This window comes from Dipodomys merriami, unplaced genomic scaffold, assembly GCF_024711535.1.
Source record: "Dipodomys merriami isolate MVZ:Mamm:240054 unplaced genomic scaffold, mDipMer1.0.p SCAF_13, whole genome shotgun sequence".
NCBI classification, from domain to species: domain Eukaryota; kingdom Metazoa; phylum Chordata; class Mammalia; order Rodentia; family Heteromyidae; genus Dipodomys; species Dipodomys merriami.
Window position 1 is genome coordinate 17,173,062 of NW_027202604.1, and position 21,508 is coordinate 17,194,569.

At 44.3% G+C, this 21,508-nt stretch overlaps 1 protein-coding gene across 10 annotated transcripts in view; it reads left to right on the forward strand.

Annotated features, from left to right (window-relative positions):
- Positions 1-5,240: 5,240 nt before the first annotated feature.
- Pxk (PX domain containing serine/threonine kinase like) overlaps positions 5,241-21,508 on the forward strand; it is an 84,032-nt gene continuing 67,764 nt past the window's right edge. For 4 of the 10 annotated variants that reach the window (XM_070018800.1, XM_070018801.1, XM_070018794.1 and 1 more), the window contains exon 1: positions 5,241-5,459. In XM_070018800.1, coding sequence (XP_069874901.1) covers positions 5,358-5,459 — 102 coding nt within the window. In that variant the 5' untranslated portion in view covers positions 5,241-5,357. The remainder of the gene's footprint in view (positions 5,460-21,508) is intronic. The other 6 variants (XM_070018792.1, XM_070018798.1, XM_070018796.1 and 3 more) reach the window with 2 other exon arrangements.

Here is a 21,508-nt window from a genome sequence, read left to right on the forward strand (position 1 = left end):
TGTGTGTGCGTGTGTGTGTGGTGTGTCTGTGTGTGTATACCAGTCCTAGGGTTTGAACTCAGGACCTGGGCATTGTTCCTGAGTTTTTGTGCTCCCGGCTAGTGTTGTACCACTTGAGCCACAACTCTGCTTCCAGCTTTTTGGGGTGTTTAATTGGAGAGAAAAGTCTCATAGACTTTCCTTTTAGGTCTGGCTTTAAACTTGCTCCTCAGATCTCAGCCTCCAGAGTAGCGAGTAGTGTGAGCCACTGGCACCCAACTCACATAGTATTTTTATTTGCTCATTATTCACATTTCTTGGAGAAGCAGCACTCAGGTAAGAAGTGTGTGTTAGAGGTCTCTATGGTTTCAAAAATGCCTCCTCAAAGTTGCCAGGCCTCAGAGGTACCCGTTCCCTTGAATCTTGAATCCCTTGAACCCCTGTTCCCTTGAATCCCTTAATCTAAATGTCTTAATCTTCTCAGGAGAAGGTATATCAGCTTGTAATGGAGGGTGTGAAGGGTTGCCTTTTCCCTCTGCTAAGCATCTCATCCAGCCTTTCGTATATCCTAGTCTCTACCCTTAGCTTACTCTCTACCCTCCGCTCCTACTCTCTACCCTCCGCTCCTCTAGTCCACATGTCTCTGCTGTATAAGCCTCTGCACTAGCTTGTCACTGCACATTCATTTTGATTTCCAATTGTATACAGTAGATGGCTAAGCAGCTTGAGAGCAGGGGGCCTGTGTTTTTTTTCTTCATTCTCCTATGCTGAGCACAGTGTCTGACATCTAGAACACATTCAATAAGAGGTTACTAAAGGAATGCGTGGGGCTGGGAGTATAGCTGAGTGGTAGAGCTCTTGCCTAGTGTGCTTGAGGCCCTAGGTGCTTGAAGACCTTTCTCAAACCTCAACTCTTTGAACTGTCCCATGATCCAATGTAGCTGTTATTGTTCTTTTCTTCCTGTCATTTCATGGTGGCTGGCACCTCAGTTGTAGTACTCAGTTCCAGCCTGTAGGCTTCCTTAAAGTCACCATTTCTTTCTGCTGAAATCCTATCCTTCTGCAAAAGTATTGGAAGGCTGGGTTGGGGACATGGCTCAGTGGTAAAATGCTGGCTTAGTAGGTGAGGTCTTGGGTTGAATAATCTCTAACACTAGAGAGGAAGGGGGGGAATTTCCTTTTCCATGTATAACCCACAGGCCCTCAGTATTAGAAGCATTTAAGTAAAAATTTTAATAAAAGCACTACTATCACAAATACACAGAGTATCATCTTGTAATCACATAATCTTTTACGAAAAAACAGATAACTTACAAAGTGCCCTTTTCAGGGCATGTTATATTATTTGTAAGAACAAATGTTTTTATCTTTATCTCTCTTTTTTTTTTTTTGTGCCAGTACCAGGGTTTGACCTCAGTGCTCTCACTTGCTTGGCTTGCTTGCTCATGGGTGAGGTCTACCACTTCAGCTATGCCACCCTAGGTGTTTGCTGGTTATTTTAGAAATGGAGTCTCTGGGACTTTTCTGTCTGGGCTGGCTTCAAACTACAGTATTGACTGATTAGTATTATAGGCCTGAGTTATTATCACCTGGCTTTCGCTGTTGTTGAGGCAGAGTTTTACTGTCTTACTGCCTGTGCTGTCTTGAACTTACAATCCTTCTGTGTCAGCCTCTGGAGTGCTGGAATGACAGGCATGTACAAGTTGGGTTTTCTTACTAAAGCATTGGATGGAGCCTCTCTTCATCCATAGAATAGATCCAAGCTCCCACTGGCTAGATTCAGAGAGGACTTCCTCATTTTATTTTTAGATATGTATCATATGGTGCCAGTGGCTAATTAAAGCACTGGACCCAGGTTTCAGAACATATTTTTTCCTAGTCATAAAACATACATTGAATCTGGGTGCTGGTGGCTCACACCTGTAATCCTAGCTACTCAGGAGGCCGAGGATTGAGGTTCAAAGCCAAGCTTTGTAAAAGTCTGTTTTGTAAGAGTCTGCGTTGTAAGAGAGACACAATATCTCAAGTAAAGTATTCAGAAAAGGCTAGAAGGTGCTGTGGCTCAAGTGGTAGAGCCCTATCTATGAGCACAAAGAGGCTCAGGGATAGTGCCCAGGCTAAGTTTAAGCCCTACTACCAGCGCAAAAAAGAAAAAAAATTCTTAGTGCCATTTTGAAAAGTATCATTTTGAAATTATGACACTGCTTCTTAGAAGAAACAGTTTGATATATTTCCTTCCATGTGTGTCTTGTAAACATATTAGAATCATATAAATGCACATACTGCTTTTTCACTATAATATAAAGAGCATTTTCTAATACCATTTAATTTATTTTTATTTTTTATTCTTTTGTTCAGTCACAGGACTTGAACTCAGGTCCTGGACACTGTCCCTGAGCTTTCCACTGAAGGCTAGGGTTCTATCATTTTGAGCCACAGTTCTACTTCTGGTTTTTTTGGTAGTTAATTGGAGATAAGAGCCTCATGAGCATTCCTGCCCAGGTTGCTTTAAATTTTGATCCTCAGATCTCAGCCTCTTGAGTAGCTAGGATTCCAGGCATGGACCACTGGTCCCTGGCCCATTTAATTTATGTTTATTGTGTTGGTGGGGACTGTACAACACCAGGACCTTGCACATCCTGAACACTTGGAAGTATGTGCTCTATCACTGAGCTACAACTCTTAGCCAACAAAAAATTTGATTATGCTACATGATTTGTTTAATCTTATATTGGGGATTAGACACTTGTCTTTGCATGCTATGTCTGCATATAAATCTCTGATCAAAGGTATAACCCTTTCAGAGGCTTCTGCTGAGTCATAGGTGAGAGCATTTTCAAAACTCTTTATATGTATTATTAAATTCCACCTTCCACCATTGGGCTCATTATGTGACAGGTAATCAGTAAATAATTGCTGCCTAAATTAATGCTTTCCAGAAAGATTGGGCCAATTTATATTCTCATCAGCAGTATGTGAGCAAGGCCTTGCCTTGGTCAGTCTCCATCAGGTCAGGAGTACTGATTAAAGCAGGATTTGGGTTTCAGAATACTGGCAATATAATAATAAATGAAAACAAAAAGTTGAATCCTCCCTAAATGACACATAGTTTTGCTTTAATAGATTGCTTTTAAACATACGAGATTGAAATAAAGAGTATAAAAGAGAGCTCCATTATGAACTTTGGGAATTACTTCACATCTTCTACTGGGCATTGACTCCAGAAGCCAGTCTTTCATTGTCACTTTATTTAGGATTGCCCAACAATCTCCTTAAGCATGAGCTCTCTCCTTAGATATAATCTAGGTCATTGCTATGATGCCAAATTGTGGGAATTTATCAAGAAACTTTGTTTTCTTGAATGAAATGTAGAAATTTAGTGGAAAGTTTTTTTTTTTTTGTTCATTGGTGTTGAGTTGAGGGCCTAGGTGCTGTTCCTGGATCCTGGCATTCTACTACTTGAGTAACAGCTCTACTTCTGGCATTTTGGTGGTTATTTGGAGACAAGACCCTCATGTACTTCCTGCCCAAGCTGGCCTTGAATCTTGATCCTTAGATTTCAGCCTCCTGAATAGCTAGGATTAGAGTTGTGAGTCACTGTCTTCTGTCTGTTTGGGGTTTATTACATACCATGCCCCTTCCTACAGACATCTGCTCTATTTTGTAGATAGGGAGCTAGGTCTCAGGGAGACCCAAGGGTTACTCAGTTGGCAGTCTGGAGGCCTGGAGATACTGATCATGTTTAACTTCCTGGAAAACTAGTCTTTGGTTCAGGCAAACAGACTTTAGTTTCTCTAACACTGTTTGAGGTTCTTGGAGCCAGTACAGTTAGGACCTAGTTTGAAGACCTCCCTGTAGGCTGAGCTGAAAGCTAGGGCCAAGGGTAGAAGCTGGAAGTCTTTGAACCAGTATTTGGGGATAGGGAGTCCCCAACTTTTATTTTTATTTTTTATTTTTTTTTGGTCTGGTCGTGCGGCTTGAACTCTGGGCCTGGGCACTGTCCCTCAGCTCTTCAGCTCAAGGCTAGTGCTCTACCACTTGAGCCACAGCGCCACTTCCGGCTTTTTTCTTTTTGCTTATGTGGTGCTGAGGAATCGAACCCAGGGCCTCAGGCATGCAAGGCAAGCCCTCTACCACTGAGCCACCTTCCCAGCCCCTCCCCAACTTTTAATGGTTGGATCTGAAGTTCTCGTCTAAAGTCTCCAATTGAAGGGTCCAGTTCTGGAGGTGCAACTCTTAAGATTTCCAGTTTGAGGTTTCAGGTTGCAGGGTCCCTTTTTGTAAACCATGCTTCAGAAGGTTTTGTTTTAGAAAGTCTGGCTCTGCAGGGCTCAGATTGAACGTCCACCAAGAAGGTTCTTTTTCTGAGTGTTACGGTGGGTGGGCATGGGAAGCACTAGTGAGAGTTTACAGTTCTAAGGGTTTCAAGTCCCCTAGCCTTTAAAAAATTTTTCCAGTTAAGTCTGAAATTCCCAACGTGGCTTGTCAGGTTCTGGGCCAGAAGGTTTCTGGATCCCAGGGCATACTGAGTCTTGGAATCTTGATTTCCAGGTAGTGTTGGTTTAGGGTCTGTGTGTGTGTGACTGTGTCTGTGTCACTTGGCTTTCTGCTGCTGGTTAATTGGAGATAGTCTCTTGCACTTTCCTGCCCCAGGCTGTGATCCTTAGATCTCAGCTTTTTTTTTTTTTTTTTTGGTGGGTCGTGGGGCCTGAACTCTGGGCCTGGGCGCTGTCCCTCAGCTGTTCAGCTCAAGGCTAGCGCTCTACCACTTGAGCCACAGCACCACTTCCGGCTTTTTTCTTTTTGCTTATGTGGTGCTGAGGAATCGAACCCAGGGCCTCATGCATGTGAGGCAAACACTCTACCACTGAGCCACCTTGATCTCAGCTTCTTGAGTAGCTCGGATTACCGGCATTAATCACCAGCACCTGATTTTTAAAAAATAAAATATTTATTAAGTTCCTGCAACATAACTTTTGATTTCCCTGCCTAATAACTCTTGATAGATTATCTTGATAGCCTGTCAAGGAAAAATATCAACACCTGTGGCTTGCGTGTTGGCGTCCCTGGGTCCCAGGTCGGATGCTAAGGATGCTGAGTGACATTCGCCGTTCTCCTGGCCCTACAGTTGGTTCAGAGCCCCAGGCGGTGACCCGGGCGCGGGGGCGCTAGGACCCGGCGGGAGGCCGGGCGCGCGGCGGGCGGCGTTAGGACCCGGCAGGCGGCGGCGGCGCGCGGGGCGGCGCGTGTTGACAGCCGCGGCGGTGGCGGCGGCGGCGGCGGCGGCGGAGCGCGGCGGGCGGCGGGACTCGGCGCCTCCGGTTCCTGCCGCGCAATCTGAGGCGGCGGCGGCGGCGGGGGCGGCCCGGCGGCCCGGGATGGCCTTCATGGAGAAGCCGCCGGCCGGCAAGGTGCTGCTGGACGACACGGTGCCGCTGACCGCCGCCATCGAGGCGAGCCAGAGCCTGCAGTCCCACACGGTGCGCGGCCCGCCGGGCGGGGGCCCCGCGCGGGAGCCGGGGCGGGGCGGGGCGGCGCCGGCCGGGGGGCCAGGGGGGCTGCCGCGTGCCGGGGGCGGCGGGCCGCGGCCCCGGGGTCCGGGGCGGGCGCCGAGGCCCGGAGGGGCCGAGCGCGGGGAGCGCGGCGCCTGGACCGGGGGGTGGGGGCGGCCCGGCGTGGCGGGGACGGGGCCCGGGGGTCGGGACCGTGGGGGACCCACCCCCCGCCACCGTGGGGAGACCCCGGGAGTCCTGAGGGGACCGCGCTTGGCCGTCGCGCCCCGTCCCGCGGCGGGGAAGAGCGGGGAGGGATGGGGCGGGAGTGCGGGCGGCGTGCGGGGTCCGGGCCCGCCCGACTCGGGAGCCCACTTGTTGGGGACCCCGCTTTCGGGCGAGCCTGCTCGGCCTGCCCGGCGCGGGCCGGGGCAGGCGGGGGCGTGGACGGAATCGCGGTGCGCGGGGCTCCTCGCCGCGGACGCGCGGTCCCTTCCTGGCCACACACGCGTGTGAGGGGTCTTCAGAGCCAGGCTGGTTTTCCTTTTCCTTTTTGATTTTAAAAGGTGTCTGTGCTCAGGGTTTACAGGCCGTCAGCCTCGCAGGCGGGCTAGCCCACGAGCCCCCGTGGGAAGTAGTGAATGGAAGGACAGTCCTTCCACTGTAAGGTTTTGTCAGGCCACCAGAGCGGCTCCCATCTCAAAGGCCGGTTTGTTTACCATCGCGACGGGTCGGGGGGCCTATCTGGAGGCCGGGGCCCCATAATAAGCCTTCTGTGTGTCTCTGTTTGGTTCAAGCTCTTGTGATGGTCAAAGAGATCTTTCAGTCTGTTGTACTAAAGTGGGGCTTGTTTGAACCTCAGTTTCCTCTTCCGACAGCTTTGCTGTGTAGGCCTTGGGTTACTGGAAGCATTTCACTTCCAGTGAGGAAGAAATGATGATCTTTTTTTTTTCTTTTTAAGTGCGTTTTATTTAATTGCGCACATCTGTAGTCCTATTCTGCTGACACGTGAAAAGGTCCTATAGAGGATTGGGATTGGTTAAACTTGGTCTGAAGACACTATCGAGGATTTGAGTTGGTTAAACCTGGTACGAAATTTAGAACCGGGAGTCAAGAATAAGCCTGCTCTTAAGTTAGGTTTTTTGTTTTTGGTCTGTCCTGGGGCTTGAACTTGGGGCCTGGGCACTGTTCCTGAGCTTTTTTGCTCAAGGCTAATGCTCTCCCACTTCTAGTTTTCTAGTGGTTAATTGGAGACAAGTCTCATGAACTTTCCTGCCCAGGTTGGCTTTGAACCATGATAATACGATCTCAGCTTTCTGAGGGGCTAAGAAGATTACAGGTGTGAAGCAGCCTGTAGGGGGCTTTGTGTTTGGGGGAGGGTGGGGGGGTCATGGGGCTTGAACTCAGTGCCTGAGCACTGTTCCTGAGTTTTTTCACCCAAGGCTAGCACTCTACCACTTGAGTCACAGCACCACTTTGGATTTACTGTGGTTAATTAAAGTCTCGTGGCCTTTCCTGCCAGAGCTGGCTTCCAGCCGTGATCCTCACATCTCAGCCTCCAGAGTAGCTAGGATTACAGGATTGAGCCACTGGTGCTGGGCCATGTCTGGCTTCTTAAGTTAGATTTTTAACTGGGCTATTGGCTAGTAGATCTTATAACCTGTTACGGAATTGAACTGAATGTTTTAGGTCTGTTTTGTACTAAATAAAGATATAAATAATTATAAATGCTAGTAGACCACTTCTTCCAGGAAGCCACCCACGGATGACCCCAGGTCTGTACTCCCCCTCTTCAATTGATTCTGTGATGGCTTCATTATTTTTCCTGTCTACCTGGCTGTGAGTTGAGGGCCAATTCTTGTGTGCTTGTGAGTCTCTGTCCCTGGTATCTGATAGGATCTCATGTGTTTATTTAGATTAATAAATAAGTGAACTATAACTGTCACAAGGAGGTTGTTCAGAAAAGAGGAAGTTTCTTCAAAAGTAATGAGGAACACTACTCACTTTTCTCTTCTCCACAGTTTTGCTGATCACTTACCAAGATCCAGGAACTTATTAACTTAAGCAAGAAATCCTTTCAGAGGAATCCTTGAAGGTGGCACAGAAGTAGCAGCCAGCATAGATTTACTTAGTGGAGGAAGACAAAGTAGGATAGGGAAAAGGCGAGCAAACCTAATTCTTGACTCCCCAACCTAAATTTCAGCCCTTACTATTCCCTTACAAGTTACAAGTTTAGCCAATTAACTCCTTTATAGTGCTTTTTCATGGGTCTACAGAATAGTACTACCAATGTGCACAATTAAAAAAGTACTCTTTTTAAAAAGATGATTATTTTTCCTGATTGGAAATAAAATGCTTTCAATAATCAGAGTCCTACCCAGCAAAGGTGTTGGAAGAGCTACACTTTCTGACAAGTTTGTTAATCAAGTGGGAGCTTAGGTTCTGAGGGCCCTCTTTATCCTGGGGGTATTTATGTTCCCTAATTGGGCTGGAGGTTTTCAGTTCAAAATTGATCACCTGAACGTATGGGCACATAGCAACTTTCCAGTTATCCTGTTTGAATACTATAACCCAAGTATGGACACAATGGGTCTTGCGTGTGTTCCTTATGGTCTTTTTTTAGGTGATCTTTCTGGTCACAAATTTACCAAAGCCTGACACTTTCTGTTCCTTGACTCAAATTTCTCACCTAGCAGTGTATCTCATTTAAATCTAAGAGAGATGGGACAGTGATAGAAAGAATGTTGTTCCTTCTTGAACAGTTGATTGAATTCCTTGTGGTTCTAGTGATTTTTCTACCTTAGTTCCTTGTTCTTTGTCAGCTGCTGGGATGGTCTTGTTATCTTTTTTTAAAAGTATTTTCTAATTTCCTCTATGCCTTATTCTAACCTACTTCACATTCTTGACTATGCCTCTTTTCCTGTTTGTGTAAAATAATGATTGTGAAAATCAGAACAGGGCCATCCGTGGTACTAACATGGAGGTCAGTGCTTTAGGGAGGTGGTGAAAGACATAATAGGGTTCCATTTTTATTGTAGAGCTTTTCTTTAAAAAAACAACAACATAATCTTAGGGTAGAAAATGGCAGTTTTTATAATTATGACTGAACACAAAAGACAGTGACTCATAAGAGACCCACAGAGACAGATGTGGTGGAGTTAAAAAAAAAAACTGTAGCATTGTCTTGCATAATTTTTGACTGTTATATGTTCCTGGCATTTTAACTATAAAGTCTGAGACAGAAATGTTGCATCAGCCCTGAACTTTATTGAGAAAATCATATGCTGATGCAAACTTTTTGGACTATTAGTGACTTATGAGTAAGTGCCTTAGAAACAAGAGCTATTGGGGCTTATTTTGGAAAGCTGTAGTTGTTAAAAGTGGCATGAGGAAGAAAGAGAAAGGAATTGCTTTCTGTGTGGAAGATTAAAGATGGCTTTCAAGCTTGTTGGTTAAAGGGGGATAGTGCCTTTGCTTTGAAATACTGACTCTCTAGGAGCTTGCCCCTTGGCTAGTTTGTAAATAGTAGACATTCTTTGGATTGGAGGAGTCAAGACCTTAGTATAGATCAGAGTTAGTCATGTGACATTGGTTCAACAAGTCACTGAAACCTTTGTGTGTGTGTATGTGTGTGTGTGTGTGTGTGTGTGTGCACATACGTGCGCGTGTAAGTCCTGGAACTTGAACTGAGGGTCAAGGTGTTGTCTCTAAGCTTTCTGTATTCAAGGCTGCACTCTGCCATTTGAGCTATAGCTTCACTTCTGGCTTTTGTGACAGTTCTTAGAGATAAAAGTCTCACAGACTTTCCTGTCTACGCTGGCTTTGAAGCACAATACTTAGATCTCAGCCTCCTGAATAGCTAGTATTATAGGTATGAGCATGAGCCACCAGCATCTATCTACTGAAACCTTTTTGATGTTTAGTTTTGTTATGTGTAAATGACATATAATAAGTGCCTGCCAAGAGTGCCTTCCAGGACAGTTCTGAAAATAAAATGAAATCACCTTCATGAAATACTTGTAATGTGCAGTTTTTCTTTCTTCCATCTCTTCATTCCTAGACAACAAGTGTGGAAAGGATTAAACACATAAAAGTATATTTTTGCAAGTAGGCTCATTTCTGCCCATAGATCCTTTCTTTATTGAGGCTGTTTTGCCTTGAGAAACAGAATTTACAGATGTAAACTTTAGGATATATTTGGTTTAGGCTTTGTGAATTTGAGAGGGAGAATTGGGGTACATGGTTGGATAGACGGAATACAAGGTCATCTGCCCCTTGACAAGGCACATCAGATGAGTAACTGGCTGGGTACATGTTGATAGGTGGTTCAGTGCCTGGCTATGGTTTGAATGATTTTCTGTTTTAATGGAGTAAAGCAAATTCAGGCTGAAGAAATAGACCAGGCCTGGACTGCAAGGAAATGAAGCTTCCATAGTAACAGGATGCTTTCAGCCTACAGTCAGAGGGAAGGGGGAAGGTTTTCTCAATAAGGAATTCTGGTAAAAAGCCACTTGGGTGAATTGTGAGAAAGTTTGGGAGAAATAAGAGAAGACAAGGGAAATACAAGTTCATAGCTGTAAGGAAGGGGAAACTTAAGTCAATAGACTAAAAAGATGCTAACCTTACTGAAATATAAACCAAAGGAAATGGACAGTTCTGAAGGAGGGTTGTTATCAAAAGTGCAGATCTGCTTTTTTTTTTTTGTTGGCTGTAGTGTAAATAGCTTGTCATCGCAGTTTTCTTATGTGGGTTTTATTTGGTTCAGGGCATTTGGTTAAGGGCCCATTTACTCTGCATTTGGTGCATTTTGTTCTTGAGAAAGTTTTAGTGATATCTGAAGCACATCCAACATCTTCTTTTGTGTGTGTATGTCAGTTGTGGGCTTGAACTCAGGGACTGGGTGCTATTCCTGAGCCACTTTTATACTCAAGGCTAGCGCTCTACCACTTGAGCCACAGAATCACTTCCGGTTAATTTGAGATAAGAGTCTTATGGGGACTTTTCTGCCGGGGCTGTCTTTGAACTCTGATCCTGAGATCTCAGCCTCCCGAGCAGCTAGGATTACAGGTGAAAGCCACCAGCGCCTGGCCCTATTACAGGTGAAAGCCACCAGCGCCTGGCCCTAAATCTTCTTAATCTGTGGAAAAGATAGTATCAGATGGTTAAAATCTTTACTGAAAATGAATCTCTTTTTTTTTTTTTTTGCTTATGTGGTGCTGAGGAATCGAACCCAGGGCCTCTAGGCATGCAAGGCAAGCGCTCTACCACTGAGCCACCTTCCCAGCCCTGAAAATGAATCTCTTGATTTTGAATTTTGGAAAGTTTTGATTTTTTTTGAAACTATATCTGCATGGTTTATAAGAGTGGTGAATTAACCAGCTCCTCCTTTCATGGAGTTTTTGTCCAGTGAGTTTCTGAGGTATTTGGTTTTGTAAGGCGTATACAGTTCAGAGGTTGAAGTTATTTTTATGACTTGGTCTGTTGAGCTTAGCTTCTTAACCTATGGCTCCTCCTTTGTGTAATATTTTAAACTACATTCATGTAGCACCAGAATGCCCATTTATCACATAGGGAGACATTATTGTCTTCAGAGCTTTAATTATTTAATTTGGAGTCAGGGTCTTGCTGAGTCTTGGAGTTCAGGCTGTCGTTGAACTAACTCAAGATCCTTTTGCCTCTGCCTCCTGAGTGCTGAGATTACAGGTGTGTATTACTGTGCCAATCAGAGCCTGAAAAATTTAAGGTAAGTCAGTACTCAGTATCAGAATTCATCTGAGTTTCCCTTTGAGATGCTATTTGGACTTTTTCTTTTAGAATTCCAAGTTGTATTGAATACTTAAAATTTTTTTTCCTATAGCCAAGTACTGGTGGCTGATGCCTATAGCTTGGCAACTGTGGAGGCTGAATCTGAGGATTGTGGTTCAAAGCCAGCTAGGCAGGAAAGTCTATGAGACTCTTATCTCCAAATAACCACCACCAGAAAACTGTAAGTGGCACTCAAAGTGGTAGGGCACTAGCATTGAGTGAAAAAGCTCAGGGATGGGCCCTAAGTTCAAGCTTTGCATCTGACAAAAAAAATTAATTTTTTTCTTTAATGTTGTTGGCATAGGCAAATACTAACTGTATGGTAGCTTGGCAGCGTATCTACACATTTTATTATAATGTGTGTGTGTGTGTGTGCATGCTTGTGCTTGTACTGAGACTTGAACTCAGGCCTTTCACTCTTGCTTAGCTCTTTCCTTCAAAGCCTTGAGGGAAAGTGTACTTTACCACTTGAATCATGACTCTAATCTAGCATTTTGCTGGTTAATTGGTTATGAGTTTTTCAAGCTGGGTGCTGGTGGCTCACACCTGTAATCCTAGCTACTCACGAGGCTTAGATCTGAGGATTTAGGTTCAAAGCCAGCCCAGGCAGGAAAGTCTGTGAGACTCTTTATCTCCAATTAACTACCAGAGAACTGGAAGTGGTGCTGTATTTCAAGTGATAGAGTACTATCCTTGAGCAAGAAGAGCTCAGTGACGGCGCCAAGGCCCCAAGTGCAAGTCCCATAACTGACACAAAAAAAAACCCAAACAGTTTTTCAGATTTGTCTGCCCAGGCTGTAATCCTACAATATTACAAGCATGATCCACCGGTGCCCTGCTCTGCATTTTAGTAAGGTAATATTAAAAATTAATAAATGAAAATAAATTAATAAATATGAATAATAAGTTATTTTCTGGAAATCGAATCCCTTGTCTTCTACTTGGGTTTTTTATTTTTTATTTTTATTTTGCTAGTTCTGGGGCTTGAATTCAGGGCCTGGGCACTGTCCCCGAGCTTCTTTTGCTCAAGGCTAGCATTCTACCACTTGAGCCACAGTACCACTTCTGTGGCTTTTGCTATTTATGTGGTATTGAGGAATCAAACCTAGGGCTTCATGCATGCCAGGCAAGCACTCTAGCCCTAAGCTGCATTCCTAGCCCCTTGGTATGTGTTTTTATATAGTTGTCTGAGACAACCGTGAAAACGATGAATGCACTCAGAAAGCCCTGAGTTGAGAGTTTTTAGTGATTGATGAGTTTATTTAAAAATTATAAGTAATTGCCATGTGAAACAGGGTTTTTTTTTTCTTTTCGCCTAATTATTTAGGGGCTGGTAAGATTCACTCCTTGCATATCTTCACTTTTGAACATTATATCCTGTTGTAAGGTGAATTATCCCAGAAGCCACATTTTGGAAGATGGAATATTGGAGTCTTTATTATACAGTTAACAGGCTGCAGGCAGCCACATGTAACTCAGTTAGGAAACAGGCCAGAGAGGAAAGAAAGAACAAAAACAATACAACAACCCAGTTCAGCTCCGATGGAGAGCTGAATTGGGCTGCCATGATGAGGGACGCAGGACATGATCATGGAGACCCATGTGGCATGGCGTAATGGCACCTGTGCTGGTCTGGGCCTAACTAGGGTCCGCACAGGGGGCAGGACCACAGGAAGTTGCCAGTCCCAGGCAATGGACTGACAGATTCAGTAAACTTATCAGCCTAGTGCCTTCAGGGATCAGGACACGCCCATCACCTAGCTGGCAGGTGATGGGCGGGGTGTTTTTTTCCCCCAGCATGAAGACAAGATGTCAGACCCTACCATCCACAGTGTGGCCAATATGGCACCGGCCAGGCCTGACCTCCTTACCAATCTCATGAGAAAGATTTGTTGTAATAGGAATACAAGTAATAAGCTGGCTATAGTTACTGGGAGGAAAAGTGAGATTTGGAGGCTGGAGTTTATTTTACGTAAAAAGATAGTTAGGTCCCTGCTGCCAAAACAGTGGATACAGCCACACCTTTTGTATGGATTAGGACCTTGAAATTGCTCAACATATAGATAGCCCATTGGAGGTTTAAATGTATTCATTCTGAGCAAGTGAAACTGGACCTGTGCTCTCCACTGCAAAGCAGGAAGTAAGTAGTTGCTTTTCAGGCTGTGAGAGGATTTTGGACAGCTTTGTATGAAATGAAGCTCTTAGGCTGGGAATGTGGCTTAGTAGTAGGTTGTTTGCCTAACATGGATGAAGCCCTGGGTTTGATTCCTCACTACCATATAAATACAAAAAGCTGGAAGTGGTGCTGTAGTTCAAGTGATAAGAGTGCTAGCCTTGAGCAAAAGCAGCTCAGGGACCGCGTCTAGGCCCTAAGTTCAAGCCCCAGGAATGGCAAAAAATAAGTAAAAACAGAACAAAAAAATGAAGCTCTCTATGTTCCAGGTTTTGGCAAGCCAGGAGGCCTGAGTGTTGGTTTGGAGCACCCATGTGCTGAAGTGTCTGGAGTTGGGATAAAAAAGTAATAGACTTCTCACAAATTTTTTCCTGTCTGGAATTCATTACTGTTAATGACTTGTTTTGCAAGCACCAGGCACATAGTGGGGAGATTAAGGTGCAATTTCAGTTTTGAGACTTTGACTCAGAACTCAGGAACAAGTGCTTGTGTTGGGTAAATGCTTAGACTTCCAGTGGAGAAGGTTTGTGTAGGTTGACTATTTAAACTTCCATTGATCTTGCTGACAACCAGATTTGAGGGAAGTCTGGCTAAAGATTAAGGTACTAAGTGTTTCCTCCTGGTTCCTAAAAGAGCTCAGTTGAAAGCAAAAGGGAATTCTGCTGCTATTGTAGTCCTCTTAACAATTGAGTGGTCATTTCTTGGTGGCTAAGAGGTACGGTTCTATTTGTTTATAATTCTTCAAAGTAACTGAAGTCTTCTGGAAAGTTTATTTTGTTTAGAGTAAAATAGATTTCTATAATTTACATACCATACAATTCATTCCTGAAAGTGTACAGTTTAATGCCTTTTAGTCTATCCACAGGAATATAGATCTGTCTTTACAATTTCAGAGTGTTTTCTTTACTCCCATAAGAAGCCCAGTCCCCCTCCAGTTGCTATGCTGGAGAGTTCTATAACATTGCAGATTGTTACATTCATGATATTCTAGGCATAAGCCCTTTTGCTCTTAGGGTTCAACTCATCTTAGAATCTCATCAACGAGGCACCTGTCTCAGAGCCTCTTGACCGGAATTTAACCTTAGGCTGTGGATCCTAGGATAAGAATCATTGTAGGAAAAAATTTACAACTATAAGCTCAAGAGAATTCGCTTATTTTAGTTAGTGAGATATAGGTGTTAAAAAATGCACTACACTGCCATAAACATGCTACACTGTGTGCTCAAGACAATAGGTGGATTGTATCTTCTCAGCAAGCAAACAACTTGTACTAGGTTGTACCTTGCCTAGTGCATTCTGGTGTGCACAGATGACTTATTAAAGTGGCAGAGGGAGGGCAAAGGGCTCTGTGCTGGAAAGCAGGGTGAGTGAGCCTAGCATTGGTTCACAGCACCTCTATTTAGAATATTTAAACAAGTCTGCCCACATTTCTTTGTCATGGAACAGAGCAACAGGTCATTCTCCTCATTAATTGATGCTTCTCCACCCCCCCCCCCCCCCCCCCCCCCGTGGTGGATAGAGGAGAGAATGACTGGACTGTGTGTGTGAATCCAGGTTCTAAAGTTTAAGAATCACTTGCAGGGGTGAAAGGGAAAGCAGTCGTTCAGTCAGGACTTCCTGTTGAGCCTGCCCTTCTCCCCAGGGACTCACTGAACTTTAGCCCAGCACACTTTCCTCTTTGCAGAAGCAGAAGGGAATAAATGAAGCCGGAAGTAGGTTTGCATACATGGACCTCCAGTCCCAGGTAGAGTGTCTGGCCAGGAGACAGCTGCCCACTGCTCCACCAAAGCAAGGGAATGGCTGAGAAGGTCCTTGCCATGCCATTTCTGTTTGTAGCAGTGCAGAGTACCACCATTGCTACCTGCCTCATTCTTTCCTCTAGACACTTTTTGAGCTTCGGCCCTCTTAGGTGCTGGGGTGGGCCTAGGGATGCAATGCTGAGCAGTCTCTGCTCTTGGGCTCTCAGACTGCTGAGGATGAGAGGTAGGTCTGTGCTCTCATGGAGGTACTCCCTGCCCTGTCCTCTAGCAATACCACTTTACCTCTTCCCTGACAATGTGTGGTATGCCTTGGGTGTTCCAGCATTGGAACACACACATCTGACCTCTGGAACATTAACACACATTTAGGAAGAGTCTTCTAGGTACCAGGCATTGTATTTCGTATTAAGATAAAAGAAGAATGAAGCAGAGAGCTTTTGTGCTCGTGGAGGTAGTAGGAAATAGGATATTTAAAGGGTGAGTGTGGTCAGCTGTGGAAGAGGCAGGGATGCTCAGGGAACATAGAAGGATAACAAAACAGTTAGCATTTCAGAGAAAGCACATTAATCCTGAGCCTCTAGTTAATCCTGTTCTTGTTACTAGCCTACCATAATGATCTCAGTTGAAAAAAACTAAAGGATGATTACTTCTCTTCTCTGAGGCAAACCTGGCATTTGCAGGCTTTCGGAGTTTATTAGTTCATTGAGCAGTTACTGCAGGTAGGGATTCAGTTTGACATGACTGCATGCTTATGACCACTATTTTGTTTGCCAGGGTCACCTGACAGACTTCCCAAACTATAGGACAGAGTTGCCACAGCGCCACTTCTGGCTTTCAGGTGATTTATTGGAAATAAGAGTTTCATGGACTTTCCTGCCTAGGCTGGCTTTGAACCGTGATCCTCAGATCTCAGCCTCCTGAGTAGGTAGGATTACAGGTGTTGGCCACCGGCACCCTGCTGAGACAAGGCGTTTTTTATATTGCCCAAGTTGGCTTGAACTTGCAGTCCTCCTTCAGCCTTCCAAAGGTGATAGTATACTCTCATCTTCTTAAATGTTTATACATGAAAATAATGTGTAATTACATTGCTCAGTACTGTAGCCAATAGATTCCTTAGGGTTTTTTTTTGTGGTTGTTGTTTTGTTTTTGCCAGTCCTGGGGCTTGAACTCAGGGCTTGGGCACTGTTCCTGAGCTGCTTTTGCTCAAGGCTAGCACTCTATTACTTGAGCCACAGCACCACATCTAGCCTTTTCTGTTTATGTGGTATTGAGGAATTGAACCCAGGGCTTCACATATGCCAGGCAAGCATTCTACCACTAAGCCTCATTCCCAGCCTGATTCTTTAGATTTAATTGATTAATTTTGAAACTGTTTCGAAAAAACAACAACAATAACAACAACTGGACTTGAACTGAAATTCTCCTGCTTCTGTCTCCATCACCTACAGTGCTAGAATTTTGTGCTCAGTTTAGATACTTTAATAAAATTAAATAAAAATTCAGTTCCTTACACTAGCCCCATTTCAATATCTTAGAAGTCCCTTATGCGCAATGGCTATCATATTGGATGTCAGAGGTCACAATTGTCCTCAACTGCTATACTGGTTGAGAAAGCTGGAGAGAAGGCAGCCAGCCCTATGACTCATGGGATTTTGTGAGCATTGAATCCAAGCAACTCCATGTCTAACATCAAAGTACAGGAAACCCCTTGAGATGCAGCTGTTGTAATTACCTGGGGGGACTTAGTAGGAATAGGGCGGGGAAGCAAAGCAACCTCAGTGAGGACCCCGTTCTGTGTTTGTGTAGCTGAAACTAATAGACATTTAGGTGGCTGAGGACACTGTGGTGGTGTCCTACCTATCCCTACATCAATCAATTCCGATTCCCAGGCCTGAGTTCTTGTCCACACTCTGGCTGCCACCCTCTCAGCTTCTCCTGACTCGATTGTCTGGTTCTGCCTGCCCAGCTGACCTCTGTTCACATAATTTGAAGCATTCTCTCTAAGGCATAGACTGTAGGAACCAGATATGCCCCTTGGGTCAATCAAATAGACCTGTGGCTCAGTCCATTCCTACCATTTACTATCTGTGTGGCGTTAATTAAAGTATTTACCAACTCTGAGCCTTGGGCTTGTTGAGAGAAGGGGTAAACTGAGGGTGGGAAGTGATGAGTAATTGGCCTGTGAGCACAGTTGTTACTACTTTTGAGGAGGCAGATGGCAATGTGACTGGATAGCTAGTGTGAACAGCGCAATGACGTACATGCTTAGTTATGAAATTGGAACTTGTGTCTCAGGAGGACACTGAAGTGTTCAGGCGAGGGAGAATCAACTGAAGTGTAGTCCTTCATGTTGGTGACCATTATTAAAACCAGTAGGAACTCTGCTGGGCACTGGTGGCCCACATCAGTAATCCTACCTACTCAGGAGGCTTAGATCTGAGGATCCCAGCTCACAGCCAGTCTGGGCAGGAAAGTCTGTGAGACTCTTATCTCCAAGTAATCACCAAAAAACTAGAAATAATGCTATGGCTTAAAGTGGTAGAGGTCTAGCTTTCACCAGAAAGATCTCAGGGACAGTGCTTAGGCCCTGAGTTCAAGTCCCATGTCAGTAGGGACTCCTTCAGCTTGACTTCCATCCATAATGTAAAACTTCTTTTCCAGCCCTGATCCAAGGAGAAAAGTTAATTTTATTTTTATCTTTTGTTTTCCTTGTCTTCCCAACCCATAGTAAAAGTACTGATGGATACTAAAATGACCAAAATAAGCCTCATCAAAGCAAAAGAGGGAACAACTGAATTTATCACCAGTAATATCAGGCTCCTACCTAAGCTCAGATATTCTCAATCCTTATTACATAGGATTCCTTAAAGTTGCATGTTTTAAATTATGTGTGTAGCACACTAGACTCTACCCCCGACCCAGGATAGAACACTAGACCTTGGATATAACCGGCAAGTGCTTTATCACTGACTTGTTCTTCTATCCAGAAAACCAACTAACTTTCTAAAAATGTTGACTTTCTAAAAATGTGTCCAAAGTGGGCAAAAACTTGGGACAACAGAGGCTGGAGTACTCCATCTTAGAATCAGAGGCTGATGATATTCCCTCTATTCAAAGAAGATGGCTGCTTTTGTCTTTATTCTTATGTACTCTTCATGGGGCTACTCCTGGCTTCTGTGCCTGCCTGCGGATTAAATGTGCTATGATATATTAAATTACAGACACTTTATGTTGGTTATTTTCTTAGCAGGAAAGAAAACTAACCAAACTGGCCATTGGACTGGCTGCACTTAAATATGCTATCTTGTCTAATATTCACAACCTCACTATTGGAAAGGTGTCATTTCGCATAGGAAGAAGCTGAGGTGCAGAGAGGTTAGAAAACTAGTAAGAGACTGTTGTTGGCTTTTGTGTCTCTGGATTGGAAATCCTCCCTGGGGCTTTGTGGCCATGGTAAGAAGGAGAACCAACACCTTATAGCTAATCGTCAGACAGTGACACAGCTCCTCCTCAGCTCTAGGACATCAAGTAGCCTGACTTAGAGGCAGACAAAAGGAGTAATTAGAAAAGATGACTCTAGAAGGGAACACTGCAACCCTCAGCTGGTATTCAGGTCAGTACTAGCTAAGAGTATGAGGGATGGGCTATCTTAACCACCAAAGCCCATAGAAAAATTATTGTGAACAGAGTGCAGTTTGAATGTTCTCTTCTAGCTAGTTAAATAGGTGGTAGGTTGTACTGAATTATATACATTGCATCCATTTTTAGAGTTGTAGGGCATGTCGAGGATTATTGAATGAGCAAATGAAAATTATATTTCATTTAAGCCTTTTTGAGGTTTTATTTTCTGCTTTTTGCTTTGATATAAGATGGAGTTTATGAGGTTCACATTTTAGCCAAGTATATAATTTGCTTTGACATCCTTTGTAGAACCTTTGACATCTTTGTACTGTAGGCCACTATAAGGCTGTTTAAATACCATCATCAAAGGCCAGGTAACACCATAACCCTAGTGCTTGGGAGGCTGAGGCAGGAGGATCATAACTTTGAGACCAATTGGCAACCGCAAGTCTCTGACTCAGGGGACAAAAGGTCATATCTATTTTGTAGTCATGCCTAAGTCAAAGGAGTTTGGAGCACTTCTTTGCAGTGTTTGTCCTGGCTGGAGCATCAGCTGTCTTTGTAGTCTGTGTGAAACCAGCTCTCCTGCTAGGAGGCAATCCCACAGAAAAGAACAAGGACTTCAGAGACTCTGAGAAGGGAAAAAGCATGCACCGTTGTCTCACTGCAGGGTTCAAAGTGTTTGTGATGTGTTTCTTTTCTGTTCTGTGAACAGAGCAAAAAGCAGGGAATTGTGTTGCAAAAATAAGCTGGCTTTGGGTATTGGGTAAGTGGCTCATATGTGTCATCCTAGCTACTGAGAGACTGAGAGCTAAGGATCACAGGTTAAAGGCAGCCTAGGGCAGAGAAGTCCTTGAGATTCTAACTTTAATCAAAAAGCTAGAACTAGAGGTGTAGCTCAAGTGGTAGAGTACCGAGAGTGGAAAAGGTGAGAACAATCTGGGTTCAAAACTGTCACTTAAAAAAAAGAAAGCATGGACTGGAAAGGTGGCTCAGTGGTAGAGTGCTTGCCTTGCATGCATGAGGCCCTGGGTTCAATTCCTCAGCACCACATAAGCAGGAAAAAAAAAGCCGGAAGTGGCGCTGTGGCTCAAGTGGTAGCGTGCTAGCCTTGAGCTGAAGAGCTGAGGGACAGCGCCCAGGCCCAGAGTTCAGGCCCCACGACTGGACCCCCCCCCCAAAAAAAAAAAAAAAAAAGCTGGGAACTTTTCCTTTGCATAAAATAAAGCATACAGTTGCCTTTTACAAGTTTGGTTTTAAAAATGAAATTTATTTCTTGTGAATGGAAAGGAGATACACTTGGCGATTCTTCAGCTGCTCTTTTAAATCCTTAAGTTTTGTTTGGTGAACAGTTTGTGCACATTATTGAGCTGCACAGCAATGAGAGAGAACAAAGGTTCTAGTGTTGAAAATCTGCAGTTCAAACAGTGATTAATAATGAATATTTAGCAGAGCAAGAAGTAATCATTAATTCTAAGTGAGCAGCTAGGCAGGTGGCCAGTGAGATGAGCAGAAAAGTCCTAAACGTGATTCTATAATGAGAATTTCTTCAGAAACCTACTGGTCTTGAGTGATGCTACCTGTTCCCCGTGACCAGCTGTTGTGCTGTGCGACACTGTGATTATATTCTTTTTTTTTTTTTTTTGGTGCCTGTCCTAGGGCTTGAATTCGGGGCCTTGGTGCTATCCTTGACTTTTTGTTCAAAGCTAGTGTTCTACCACTTGAGCCACAGTTCCACTTGTGGCTTTTTGGTACTTAAAATTAGAGGTAAGAGTCTCACAGACTTTTCTGTCTGGGCCGGCTTTAAACCATAATCCTCAGATCTCAGCCTCTTGAGTAGCTAAGATCTTTTCTTCCCTCTTCCCTCATTTTTCTTCGTCGTCTTCTTCCTTCTTCTTTCTTCTTGTCGGCCATGGGGCTTGAACCCAGGACCTGAGCCCTGTCCCTGAGCTCTTCTGTTCAAGGCTACACTCTACCACTTTGAGCCACAGCATCACTTCCAGGTTTTGGGTGGTTAATTGGAAACCAGAGTCTCATGGACTTCCTTGCCTGGGCTGGCTTTGAACCTCTACCCTCAGATCTCAATCTCCTGAAGAGCTAGGATTACAGGTGTGAGCCACCAGCACCTGGCTGAACATTAATTCTTATAGAAGGCTAAGTCTGAGTTTTCCTTTGCCATGACAAAATACCAGAGAAAATAAACTTGCAGCAGGAAAGATTTATTTTCAGTCAGTTTCAGAGGTTTTCAGTTCATGGTCACTTGTCTTATGTGGCCTTATGTTGAGGCAAAACAGCATGGCAGGAGCACCTAGTAGAACAAAACTATTCACCCGTGGTGGCCAGAGAACAGAAAGAAGAACAGAAAGAGTGTCCAGGTACAAGATATAAGCTTCAAAGGCACACCCCCAGTGATCTGTTTCCTCTGTACCCCTTTTCCTGGTAGCTTATTCAGCTGTAAACTCTATACTCAGTTGATGAGGTTAGTACCCTCAATGGCATTTCCAGAAGGAGACCAAGCCTTCAACACATGAGCACTTCATATTCCCAACTGTAATACTGAGGCGTCAGAGATCTCATGGAGATTTTCTTTGTTTGTTTGTTTGTTTGTTTGTTTCTTTCCTTCCCTTCCTTCCTTCCTTCCTTCCTTCCTTCCTTCCTTCCTTCCTTCCTTCCTTCCT